The sequence below is a fragment of the Nerophis ophidion genome, linkage group LG03 (genome assembly GCF_033978795.1).
Source record: "Nerophis ophidion isolate RoL-2023_Sa linkage group LG03, RoL_Noph_v1.0, whole genome shotgun sequence".
Taxonomy (NCBI): Eukaryota; Metazoa; Chordata; class Actinopteri; order Syngnathiformes; family Syngnathidae; genus Nerophis; species Nerophis ophidion.
The window spans coordinates 21,464,151-21,477,301 of NC_084613.1; the positions used below are offsets into that span (position 1 = coordinate 21,464,151).

Sequence of the window (13,151 nt, forward strand, 5' to 3'; positions counted from 1 at the left end):
CCGATTCAAAACGATTCTGTATTCTTTCAATACATAGGATTTCAGCAGGTTCTACCCCCAGTCTGCTGACATGCTAGCAGAGTAGTAGATTTAAAAAAAAAAAAAAAGCTTTTTATAATTGTAAAGGACAATGTTTTATCAACTGACTGCAATCATGTAAATTTGTTTTAACTATTAAACAAACCAAAAATCTGATTTATTTTATCTTTGTGAAAACATTGGACACAGTGTGTTGTCAAGCTTATGAGATGCGATGCAAGTGTAAGCCACTGTGACACTATTGTTCTTTTTTATTATTTTTATAAATAAATGATAAATGGGTTGTACTTGTATAGCGCTTTTCTACCTTCAAGGTACTCAAAGCACTTTGACACTACTTCCACATTTACCCATTCACACCCACATTCACACACTGATGGAGGGAGCTGCCATGCAAGGCGCCAACCAGCACCCATCAGGAGCAAGGGTGAAGTGTTTTGCTCAGGACACAACGGACGTGACGAGGTTGGTTCTAGGTGGGATTTGAACCAGTGACCCTCGGGTTGCGCACGGCCACTCTCCCACTGCGCCACGCAGTCTAATGATAATGTCAGTGAGGGATTTTTAATCACTGCTATGCTGAAATTATAATTAATATTGATACTGTTGTTGATAATATTAATTTTTGTTTCATTACTTTTGGTTTGTTCTGTGTCGTGTTTGTGTCTCCTCTCAATTGCTCTGTTTATTGGAGTTCTGAGTGTTGCTGGGTCAGGTTTGGTTTTGGAATTGGATTGCATTGTTATGGTATTGCACTTTTTTAAAATGAGAATCGATTCTGAATCGCATAACCTAAACGATTCGATTTGTATTCAAATCAAATTTTTCCCACACTCCTACTAGATATAGTTATTGAATGCGATTAAAGTCAAGAGTAAGATGATTAATTCAGTATTAATATTTGAGTGGGCCTTGGTGGTCAAAAAGGTTAAGAACCCCTGGTCTACATAATATGCGTACCTAATAGTTACATCATTTAAATGAATGCAACTCTAAATAACATAATAACTGATTGTCGATTACGGGGTAAATCTAACAAATGAGATTTGACCATAAAAACCCTCAGTGTAAGACAGCCATAGAAATATGATTTAGTTTTGACGCTGGACACCTTTCCTGGTGCAAGCCTCGCATTTGTGTGTATAATTACACCACCAGAACAATTTAATAATTAGAATGAATTAATAACGTCTAGTCAGAACCTTAATGAAAGTCAGTAATAGCTAAAATTGTGCAGTATTTAAAAAATGTTTTTTTTTAGCTGCCCTATAAAAAAAAATACTCTTTTAGAAAATAAATCATGTATTATTACTTTAAAGATTCTTGGTGCTTGTGCTTTATCAGCAAATCAATCACGGCTAACTGTCTTTTGCGCAAACTGGCTGGCTATTAGTGCGGCGGGGCTGACCTCACTACTCTTGTTTATGTTCCTCTTGTTCTCCTCTTCTATCTCCTGCTTCTTGCGCACGTGACTGTTGAGCAGATTCTCCAGCACGGTCCGTGCGCTGCGCTCCTGAGCCAACAGCGTCTGGGTCTGACTCTGGTCCTCCTCTAGCTGTGGGCGTGACGGACAAACTGTCAATGTTGGTTGCCCACTCACAGCGTCTCATTAAAATATGGCATGTAGTTGATTTCAACCTGTTTCTTGTTGTTGAGCAGTATTCGCATCTCCAATTCCAGGTTCCTGAGAGTGAGCTCCACTTTCTGCTTCTCCTGAACCTCCAACTGTCGCTGCTCCTCCGTCCTCCTCAGCTTATCCCCGGTGGTGCTGAACATCATGTTGGCATTACGGCTGTTTTCCTGCTCCTGTTTTAGCTGGAACCTGTGACGCAAAAAAAAGTGATGACAATGACTGAATCTGAATTTGTCGCAGAAAGCGCCTACCTGAGGTTTGTAACTTCGGTCTGCAACTCTAGCTGGTTTCGCTCTAGGGTAGATTTAACATCCTTGACCTCGTCCAGCGAGCTTCTCAGCTGCACCTTTTCGGTTTCCAGGAGGCTCACCTTGTCCGCAAAGTAAGCGTGGCGGCTTTTGGCTTTCTGAATGGAGCGCTCATATTTGTGGAAAATGTTCTGCAGCTTCACCATACTTCTGGAGTCTGAAGAATAAACAAATGTCAAACTTGTTTTCCTTTAGAGCCACATCGCATTTTTGTCTGCCCTCAAAGGGCGACTTGTAAATATGTGATAAAAAAATGTTTTTTTTCACATACGCTTAAAAATTTTTTTTATTTTAGTGTAAAAAAGTCGCTCAGTTGCCAGAATTTTATTGGGAAAGTTGCAGTGTTTTTGTTTTTTTTACGGGATATTACCGTAAATGGAATGGAAAAACAGTACCACTCTTTTTTTTTTTTTTTTACAGTAAAATGTACTTTACAGTTGTCTATGTAATAATGTATTACTGTAACACAAGAAGTACCAGTTTTTTTGGGGGTTAAAAAAACTGGCAGTTTAGTTGCCAAAATGTTCCTGACTATTGTAATTTTTACAGTGCACAATTTGATAACTTGCTTTGAAATCATAAGTCAAGCTGATATTAAAGTACTTATTTTTATCTAAAAAAAAATATAACCTTTTGTTGCATTATTACATAATATTACATTTTAAAAGACATGCATATGAAGATAAGCAGGCAGTTCATGTATTTTTTGAATGTCAAAATGAAAAGAACAAATATTTAGTAAAAAAATATTCTTTATTAAAGTATATTAGTACCGTTTTGCGGGCTATATAAAATGATGTGGCGGGCCAGAACTGGCCCCCGGGCCTTGAATTTGACACCAGTGGGCTACATGAAGGTGCGTTTGTCAGATTTGATATTTTGAAAGTACTACTCTCTCTTGTAGTTGGTGTTTCTCGTTGTCTATTTCTTGCATTGAACAAAGACAGTCTCCCAAGTGAAATTCCTTGTGTGTTAAAAATGCTTTGCCAATAACGTTAATTCTGATTTCAATATCTGCCTTTTTTCTACCTGTATCAGCTTTAAAAAAAATAATAAATACAAAATAACTACAACAGCAGATGCAATACAGTCAAACACCTATCTATAGTAAACCCTCAAGGGAAACGAAGAAAGTGACTGCTATAGACAGGTGGCCACTATACGCAGGTAAGCCGCCATTTTCAATTTCCTTACACGTTGACCCTTAAACTGCGTATACATCAGCAAAAAAAAAACAAAATAAAAAAATCGTATGTGACACTACATACATCATGCACAATTCTATTGCTCATGCAAAAACAGCAATGTAGCAACAAAAACAACAACAGAACAATGCTCCTTTCTGATTACAGGCATTAATTACAGCAAGGAAAACACAAACATTAATCGCTAGTAAACATTCTTATTTTTTCATATCATTACAATCACACACAAAAAATACATTTACTTTCTCTCCTTGGCCACATCTCCTTATTCATGATTATGCACATTAATTACAGCACAGAAAGGACAAACATGAATCGCTGGCAAACACTTATTTTTTCAAATCATCAATTTCACAGTCAAAAAACTGTTTGGGATTCAAAATGAGAGGCTGCTATAGACAAAGTATAGGCTAAATTTTTCTGTGGGCGGAATTTTGGTGGCAGTTATCGACAAGTGACCGCTAGAGACACAGGTGGTTGCTAACACAGGTTTGACTGTATATACAAATACTGTATGATACCAGGATTTAAAAACATATTTAGTGAAGTAGATAGTAATAACCACACGCTGTAGCCCTATTTTCCCCCAAAAATTATTTAGTAGTAACAATTACCTTGTTTGTCAATAATTCTCCCCAAATATGTTTTAATATTAACAGGGCATTTATTTGAGTTCTTGTGAGAATTCTTCTCCAGTCTGCTCAGCTGCTTACACTGCGGCGCTCACACTGCAATAAGATAGTATAAAAATAAAAACATTGCGAGTTACTGTGATGTAGATACATTATTTCTGTTTCAGTCCAAGCCATAAAATGTATTTAAAAATGTTTATTGTTTGAAAAATCTCCTTTTTTTTTAATTTTCCCAATCCATTTACCATATTTTGAAATGCAAATCTTAACGCTCCTCTCTGACCTGCAGCATTAGACACACGTAATAAAGTTGTTTGTAAAGTTCCTTGATGTTTTTTGGGGGGCTAAATAACCACAACATTAATGCCGCATATATGGTCTGACGTTACCTATAAATTGTTTTTTTTCCAAAAACAACTTAAAGCCTCTTCCAACCATTTACTACCCTATACTATTATTTTTTAGCTAAACTTTACTGCAAATGAATATCGGCTACAAATATCGTTTATCGGCTTCCTTGACTGCAAATAATTGGTAACGGTATGAGCCCTGAAAAAAACATATTGGTTGATCACTCATTTGTGACAAATGACAGACAAATTAAAAAGCGCATAATCACCAACTACTTGATTATCATCACCTGCCAAGAACTCTATAGTCCTTTTTAAAAATAAAATAAAACACCTGTAGTGACTGAGTCCAGGTTCTGGATGAAGAGGGAGCCACATCCATGGCCTGAATGGGAAAAGTCAGAGTCATCCGTGGTCATGTCAGACGACGAATTGAGCTCATCCATATCTTCGGACACCTTCACTTCTTTGAGATTCTAATTGAAAGTGGGGTCTTAATTTGCATTTCATATTAAATCAGTATTGGAACAACTTTAGAAAAAAGCACCAATACCTGTTTTTTCTTCTCTTCTCCTGTTTGGCACCTGTTGTCAGCAACCAACAAGAAATGGGATCATTGTGAAAACTGGAGGTTATAAAGGAGGTCCTTGATGTATGTACGAGGTCTGTGCCAGCAATCTAAGTCGGGTTTTAGAGTATGTCGGACCTTCTGCCTAAATTAACCCACAACTCACTCGCTTTGTACACAGCAGGGCTCTTTAACTAAAATACTCACAGCCCAACATGCCCTACCATGAATTGATTAACGTGGACCCCGACTTAAACAAGTTGAAAAACTTATTCGGGTGTTACCATTTAGTGGTCAATTGTACGGAATATGTACTGAACTGTGCAATCTACTAATAAAAGTATCAATCAATCAATCAATCAATCAATCAAACAATGGAAACACCGCTCTATATAACAGCGCTCAAATGTTTTAAGGAATCTGCTATAAGAAAGTTAAGTCTCTTCAAAGTTATTTGAACTAAACTCACGGGCTGGTCTGGTGTCATTTCCAGGCCGGATTTAGGCCAGATAGACATGATACACAGAACACATGACCGACATGTGTAACATGTATAAAGCAGTCCCTCAAGGATTTTACAGCCTTTTTTTGATTGTTGCCTAAAATTTGGATTTGTTGAGTTTTCGTGAATTGCCGCAATCACGACATCACAGTATCCTGGAGAGACTGATAAAGGGAGCGAAACATTCTTATTATGAATATAAAAATATCCTTGATGATGGTTGCGGTGTTTGAGCACTTGGACTGGGCGTGTGGGCAAAGTTTATATGCATTTCTACTTGTTTCTGAGCATGTTTTGTCGTATTTTCCCTTTCTTTTTCTTCGACGCATTACCATCGGAGAAGTCTGATGCTTCGGACAAATAATGGTGGACAGTGTTACCTAAAACAAACAAAAGGGATGCTGTCCTTCCTCAGTGTAGCCCAGTCCTTCTCAAATAGTGGGGCAGGCCCCCCTGCGGGTGGTGGCGGTGCGATGCCAGTGACCACTGGGAACATGCTTTTTTTTGCCGTACCAGAATATGATAAGGCGTATCTAGCTCTCTGTTTTACTGTAACCACGCTGAGACGAGGACAGACTGGTGTGTTGTTTCCTTTAATGTTAATAAACTAACATTTTTACACAGAGGTATAGTTATAACAATATTATAAACACATTTTTTTAATTTTCTTTTTCCTGGGAGGCGTAACAGAAAATATTTGACAGGCACTGGTGTATCCATATGTACGTAACGACTTAAGCATTCTACTACTTATTGTTTTATTATTATTCTGCCGCCCGCAGACAACTAGTTCTCGCTTTTTGTAAAAAAGTCCTTCTAAAATAGTGGGGCAGGCCCCTGTATGGGGGGAGCGGTGCGATAATTAATGTAACCATTAATTATGATTTCCTCGTTTTGATTTGTGGAAACAAAATCAGCATAAATGTTTTTCTTCATTTTTGTTTTGAATGTTGAAAATTGTGCTTCGGAGTTAATGTTGCTGACAAATTTTAATGTATTATTATTTATTGACTTTCATTTTTCAGTATCAAATGGTTTGAATAGGGATTTAAAAAAAATGTATTCTGGCAAATTGATAAATCTTTTCTATAACACAAAAAACAAGGTTAATAAAGTTGATCTATATATTTTTGTTTCATTTTATTCATTGTTAGTTGTTTTTATTAAGGATACAATGTTATGCAGAGGTGTTCTTATTACAATGTTATATACAAATTATAAATGTTTTTCTTCCAAGGGGGTGGAAACAGCAAATAATTGAGAAGCACTGTTCTATCAGGCTTTCTGCAGCTGTCAGCCAGTCTAAATAAATGCTTTGTAATTCCTTTTGTAATGCAACTTAGAAACAAATTTAAAGCCATGTCCTGATTCAGATTGTTATTACTGGTGCATATATAGTCAAAAGCATACAATTTTCTGTATAAAATTATAAGCATTTGACCATAATAATAATGTTAAAAAGGTTGAAAAGTTTACCATGAATGCGGCCTAATTAAGCACTAATTTAATCATGTTATATAATAATAACAATACAAATAACATTTTCAAACACAATAAACATATTTCATTACAGTTGTATTTTTTATCATTATTTAATTCAACTTAATTATCCTAAATCGGTAAAAAAACATGACAATAAAATGGACTATCAATATTTGTTAGTAAAAATTGCACTTCAATAAATCATTCATGAAGTGCTTTGTCCCCAATTGGAAAAACTGTTGGGTTGTTCGTTTTGTTGTCTTTTTAGTTGCCAATTGCAATTGTGAAATATTGTTTAATGCCTCTGGACATTGTATTTAATGCCATATGAAGCCTTATTTTAGAAACATCAATTTAATTACTTTTAATGCTTTTTAATGCCATTTGAGGCCTTATTGTAGCAAAATCCATTTAATGGCTTATAATGCAGTTTAATGATCCGCGGAAACCCTGTGTACAGTATGACTAACTTTTTGGGAATGGGTACATAACCATAGAACATCGTAACATGGGGCCCATCTGTATACAAGAATATACCAGAGGTTAGCTACTGCCGAATGCATACCTTTCTTCATCGTCCGTCACGTCACTCAAAGTGCTGTCATCAAACAAAGAGAGCTGTCTGGCTTCGGTCTGAGGAGTTCCACAGGCCTTGCCAACTGCTGTTGGCAGCGAGGTCTTCTCTACGGTCTTTTCTTCTGCTTTGAGTGAGAGTTGTGATTCCACCAGAGGCCTGCTGCTGCTGTGGAAGCAAAAAAAAACCCTAGTAATAACTTAACAATTGCAATTAGAATAAGAAAGTTCAGACTTTTGTACACAGTAGGTTTCTGTGCTTGTTGAGAACTCAAGCTTGTCTTGACATCTCTTAGCGACTCTCTGACCTGGTCTCAGGCTTCTTATTGGAGAGTTCCTTTAATGCTCTTCCGCCTGTGTCACTATAATCACTGATGTTCTTCATTGAAACAGCAGCCTTGTAAGTAACTTGGTCAACCTAAAAAGAAGAAAAAAGCATGTTCGAGTCAGCGTTCAGGTTAGTTTTGTATATTTCGCACAAGGTTATACATAATTGAACATCTCTTTGGAGACCGAACACCTTGCCGCAGTAATTGTACTCGACAGAGATGCACAAAGAAGCAAATTCTATGGGGGAAAGAACACATGCCAAGTCCATGCAGGATGCACTAGTCTATAGTGTAGGATGTATTCTGTAAACCACAAACACAACACAAGACTAAGAAGTGCAATATCACACATGAAAACAAAACACTTATTTGTCCAAAGTTAAAGCTCTCCACACGCAAAGTTAATAAAATAAGATGAAACACAGTCACAGGATGAGCCATCTTCTACCTCTTTTTGGAGTTTTCCTTCATGTCCCTCCAGACAGTCCTCATCACCCCTGTGCTTAAACATGTCTTCTTTAGAGTCTTCATCAGAAACAACCAAGGATGATGCTGAAAGTCTGCTGGGCCATAAATGTTTAGACTTGGGAAGTTCTTTGGGGTTCTTATTAGAGGTGGTGCGGCTCCTCTCAGGTTCTTCTGGATTAAGATTGTGACACGGTCCATGTCTGGCACCATCAGATGTGGCAATAGAGAGTTCTTTTGCTGCGAGGGCTTGTGGTGTCTCACAGAGGATGGGTTCTTCTTCTGGCATCTTCTCCTCGCTCTGGGAGTTGTCAGCAGCCTCTGAATCTTGCGATCCGGACTCCTCATGTTTGGGCACTGAGAGGCGAACCAGCCTTCTTGCTCTAGCATTGGGCCGTAAAATCACCTTCCCGTCCTCCTCATCACTTGACTCTTCAGGTAAGTTAGCCTTGGTCTCCTTTAAACTGTCAGCAGCTCTACCGAAGGTGGGTTTAACTTCCTTTTGCTCCAATTCTTCCCAAAGATTCTCATTCTGCGTCTCCAGTAGAGCAACATCATTAGACCTCGCCTCTGCACTCTTCTGATTTCTAACATCGCTACTGTTGTCTCCACCATCAGGAGCCATATAGGCAGTTGTGTGTGGATCACAGGACTCTAATACATCATCTTTCTCCTTGGAGGCATAGGCGGAAAACACAAAACAAGACAGACCAAAAAATAAGGAATTTCACAATGATCTTTCCATACCTTTTAAAGACAGTAGAATACCTTAAACATAAATGCAGAATGATAGAAAATAACCTTCTGAGACTCAGCGATGCATTTTGGTACTCTTGAAAGGTAGAATAGACCAAGTTGTCCAGAGCAAATGACATTGCAGAAAAATCTACATATTTTCAGATTTAAAAAAAAAGTTGTTATATTGTTTTCACCCTATACAACAAATGCAAAAAAATTGCAGCTTTTGGTTTTCTGGGTGTCCGGAAGTTAAAATAGAACTGCATTTTTTTAGGAGTTTGCCTATCATTCACAATTCCTATGTAAGACATTAACACATTTGTTTTTTCTTTTTTTAATGCATTGTAATTCATAAAATACGGCAAGTATGAGGCGGCTAACAATGCAAGGAATTCATTGTGCCCATAATGCCATCTAAAAAACATTGAAAAAGTGACAACAATACTCCATTTACTGTACATCTTGTGACTTGAATAATAACCAAGTATTGGCATTAGTGTTGTTATAAGTGCTAACTACTAAAGGAACTACTTTTTGTGGTTTAGTGATTACGAGTCTTGGGAGGTCTTGTTTTTTTTTCCTTGTCATCACAAACCTTCTGCAGTAAACAAAGTATAACTGGTGTAGTGAATACTACATGACTTTAATTTCAAGTTAACATTTACTAAACAACACTTTCAAATGGTAAATTATTATTTGTGTTATTTGATTACTTGTATACATCAGTGCTTCTCACCAGTGTTTGGCAAACAGCAAGTGGTCACCCACATTGTGGAGTTTTTAAAACTCAAATTCTGTATCTTATAATTAATAAAATTATATTAAAGTGCATTTTTAATTTGAGGTACTGTAAAATAATGTCTACCAACTAGGGGTGTAACGGTACACAAAAATTTTGCTTCGGTACGTACCTCGGTTCAGAGGTCACGGTTCGGTTCATTTTCGGTACAGTAAGAAAACAACAAAATGTAAATTTTTGGGTTATTTATTTACCAAATTTGTAAACAATGGCATAACATACATATACACACAGGGTCCATTGCCAGGGTTAATATATATATAACACATAACATAAAAAGTAAATAAGTTAAGGCTCAGAATGGTTTCTTAACAAAACCTTTCCACATATCAAGTGCTTTTTTTGATAGATTGATTGAGACTTTTATTAGTAGATTGCACAGTACAGTACATATTCCGTACAATTGACCACTAAATGCTAACACCCCAATATGTTTTTCAACTTGTTTAAGTCGGGGTCCATGTTCATCAACACCGCCCGCCGTCTTTTGGAGACATGTTCAATAAATATTGATGTTAAACATTTATTTTTTTGTGAAGAAATGTTTAGAATGAAGTTGATGAATCCAGATGGATCTCTATTACAATCCTCAAAGAGGGCACTTTAAGTTGATGATTACTTATATTTGTAGAAATCTTTATTTATAATTGAATCACTTGTTTATTTTTCAACAAGTTTTTAGTTATTTGTATATCTTTCTTTCCAAATAGTTCAAGAAAGACCACTACAAATGAGCAATATTTTGCACTGTTATACAATTTAATAAATCAGAAACTGATGACATAGTGCTTTATTTTACTTCTGTATCTTTTTTTCAACCAAAAATGCTTTGCTGTGATTAGGGGGTACTTGAATTAAAACAATGTTCACAGGGGGTACATCACTGAAAAAAGGTTGAGAACCACTGTTATGAGAGTAGCGTGTTCGTGGCCCTTTATTATGTGACGCATGTGACGTCAGTCAGTGTGTGAGCGAACGAGGTGAGGGACCTTAGCGCGAGTGTGGCTGGTGGATTGGCTGTGTGCAAGACTTCAATAAAGCCATGATTTGCAACTAATAGCTGGACTCTTCATTTACCATGGAGTCCGGAGCTGTGGAGACCCACTGCCGGGTAGAGTGAAGGGTTATATGCCCAAGGGAGACACTATGGGAGCCGGAAGCAGAAAAAGTGCAACACATGTTTGACGTGTTGTCAGAAGCAGCTGCTGAACAATCTTAACAAACCTCCGTCCTCCATTGTTGTATCGCGCAGCCAAAGTGTTCCCAAACGGGAGATTTTAACGAGGCAGGAGGGTCTTCCAGCTCTGGCTTTTACATGTTGTCCTAGCCTGCTAGCTGCTAGCATGTACTTGTTCGGTACCAAAACGGTTCGATACAAATACACGTACCGTTACACCCCTACTACCAACACATAAAACATGTTTAATGATTGTTTCAGGAAAAAAATGTTTTTTATCTACAAACTCAAATAATTTGAAAAAAACGTGTCTGCAGGATATTTTAGTGCATGATATATCTTTGAACAAACAAAAAGAAAAAGTCTGAATGAAAATTATTTTAAACTAAAAATGCCTTTTTCTGATTAAATTAGTGGGTGTGTTTATTCTGCCAGCCGGCACCAATACAGTAGTTTAGTCACAAAGACATTTGAGTGCCTGCATATCCGCACTCGGGGCAGGATTATTGGTGAGCTGCAGCATATATTGAAAATAAAGTGTCACTGAAGTTGCTGTCCTAAAGATTGTGTTTCAACTTTTATGCCAGCGTTAACCAAAGTTCTGTGTTTTATTTTTCTGGGCTGTACTTCCAGCTGTGTAAAAGGGAAGAGGAACAATGCTGATCATACATTAGCAAAGGTGGAATGGAAGGTCGGTCGCGCGCGCGGATGCGCCCACACACACACACACCCATAATTACAGACATATACAAGATCACGGTCAATAAAGGCAGATTGTAACGTGCAGAAAATAATAAGCGTTGTTGCTTCCTTACTGTTTACTACTGCGGTAACTTTTTACAGACATTTCTGCCATCGAGGTGAAAATGCGAACAGCTGATCACTGTGATCAAACTCAAATTAATCGCGATCATCAATCGCGATATGTAATTGCCCAGTGCTACCGCCAATCCAAAATAGGGAAATATTACATGTTGTTTTTAATGCGCCTGTTGCTACATTAAATGCATACTTACAGCATGTATACAAAACGTTGGGAGTTTTTTTTTTTTTTTTACAGCGCTTTATCGGCGGAATAGAGCAACTCCCATTGGCTCCATTGTTAGCTGACTTTTGCTAGCGTTTTTTTACGGGTTAGAATGCATAAAAAGAGAAAAACATGTGTGCTTGTCTTGCATAAGGATTGTGAGTGATAGGCAAAATTCCAAAAAGTACAGTTCTCCTTTAAGGCAGATTTCTTTAAGCTGCTATATGTGACGGTTTAATGGCTGCACAGAGGGCGTCTGCCGCAGGCACCATAACTCGTGTTCTTCTTGGTACGACTAAACCACATTTTTTACATGACTATGCATTTGTGTAGTATGCACACAACATTTGTATAAACATCCACTCATACTGTGTGGCCTATGCTACTATTTTACCAACAAATACCTCTAATGGTGGCACTGTTGTTAAACCATGCCTGTTGTCTTCGCAGGGGCATATATGACATTTACAGTATAGCACTGTGCATTGGTGTCACTTGGTTGTCTCTCACCTGCTGTTGCTGCTCATCAGACTGCAATGGGTGTTTGCTGCCACTTGTTAAAAGTACAGGGAAGTCTAAGAGCAAATAGGTTCTTTGTAAAAAAACAAACAAACAAACAAACAAAAAAAAAGAATGTGCACTTTAGAAAGATTGTTAAAAAAAGGGTCTACTTACTTGCTATAACTGCTGCCTGAGGTTGGTGATTGTCGATTTTGGCCTCATTGCATGGTGAAGCTGAACGGTCTAATTCTAAGTGGTGAAAAAGGATATTTCAGATGAAATGATGTGATTGCACGTTTTAAAAACCTGCGTGAAGCTTACTGTCGCTCTCTTGAAGCCCCATTTTCTTTGTACGAGGTTGGGGATGAGGAGCCTGTTTCTCATCAGTGCCAACTTTCCTCAGTGTAGTAATGGCCGCTTTGGGTGCCACTTCTTCCTCCTTACTGATGCATTCTGGGACTTCCTTTGGAGCTGGGCGTGTCTCGGTGTATCCTGGGAAACTCCTCTTACTGGCATTGCTGGATGTATCCCACTCGGACCCATCTGTAGAAAAATGGCTGTGAGTAAGGTGTCCTTTACGTCAAGGCCAGCTTGGTGTCCAGAACTCACAACCGACCTTCAGCATAGTCGAAGTCTCCCAAACCAAGTTCTTCCATCAAGTCTGCTAAGGATGCAGAAAAACAAGGCACAATCATGTATACTTCAATTGTTAAAAATCAACTCACCTGTCTTTTCGTTGACTTTTCCTTCACATTTGCTCAAAAGCAGTCCCCATTTGGTATTTTCACTCTAGTGGTGTGCAACGATATTACTATTAGATTGC

At 37.8% G+C, this 13,151-nt stretch overlaps 1 protein-coding gene across 10 annotated transcripts in view; it reads right to left on the reverse strand.

The window, feature by feature from the left end:
* LOC133549312 (ankyrin repeat domain-containing protein 26-like) overlaps positions 1–13,151 on the reverse strand; it is a 52,929-nt gene that overhangs the window by 17,523 nt on the left and 22,255 nt on the right. For 6 of the 10 annotated variants that reach the window (XM_061894577.1, XM_061894581.1, XM_061894580.1 and 3 more), the window contains 13 exons: positions 13,054–13,117; positions 12,945–12,992; positions 12,650–12,871; positions 12,503–12,577; positions 12,338–12,402; positions 8,070–8,759; positions 7,601–7,710; positions 7,285–7,461; positions 4,721–4,751; positions 4,502–4,643; positions 1,924–2,137; positions 1,678–1,861; positions 1,448–1,594 (listed from right to left, as the gene is read on the reverse strand). In XM_061894577.1, the coding sequence (XP_061750561.1) occupies positions 1,448–1,594; positions 1,678–1,861; positions 1,924–2,137; positions 4,502–4,643; positions 4,721–4,751; positions 7,285–7,461; positions 7,601–7,710; positions 8,070–8,759; positions 12,338–12,402; positions 12,503–12,577; positions 12,650–12,871; positions 12,945–12,992; positions 13,054–13,117 (2,169 nt within the window). The remainder of the gene's footprint in view (positions 1–1,447; positions 1,595–1,677; positions 1,862–1,923; positions 2,138–4,501; positions 4,644–4,720; positions 4,752–7,284; positions 7,462–7,600; positions 7,711–8,069; positions 8,760–12,337; positions 12,403–12,502; positions 12,578–12,649; positions 12,872–12,944; positions 12,993–13,053; positions 13,118–13,151) is intronic. The other 4 variants (XM_061894578.1, XM_061894579.1, XM_061894583.1 and 1 more) reach the window with 4 other exon arrangements.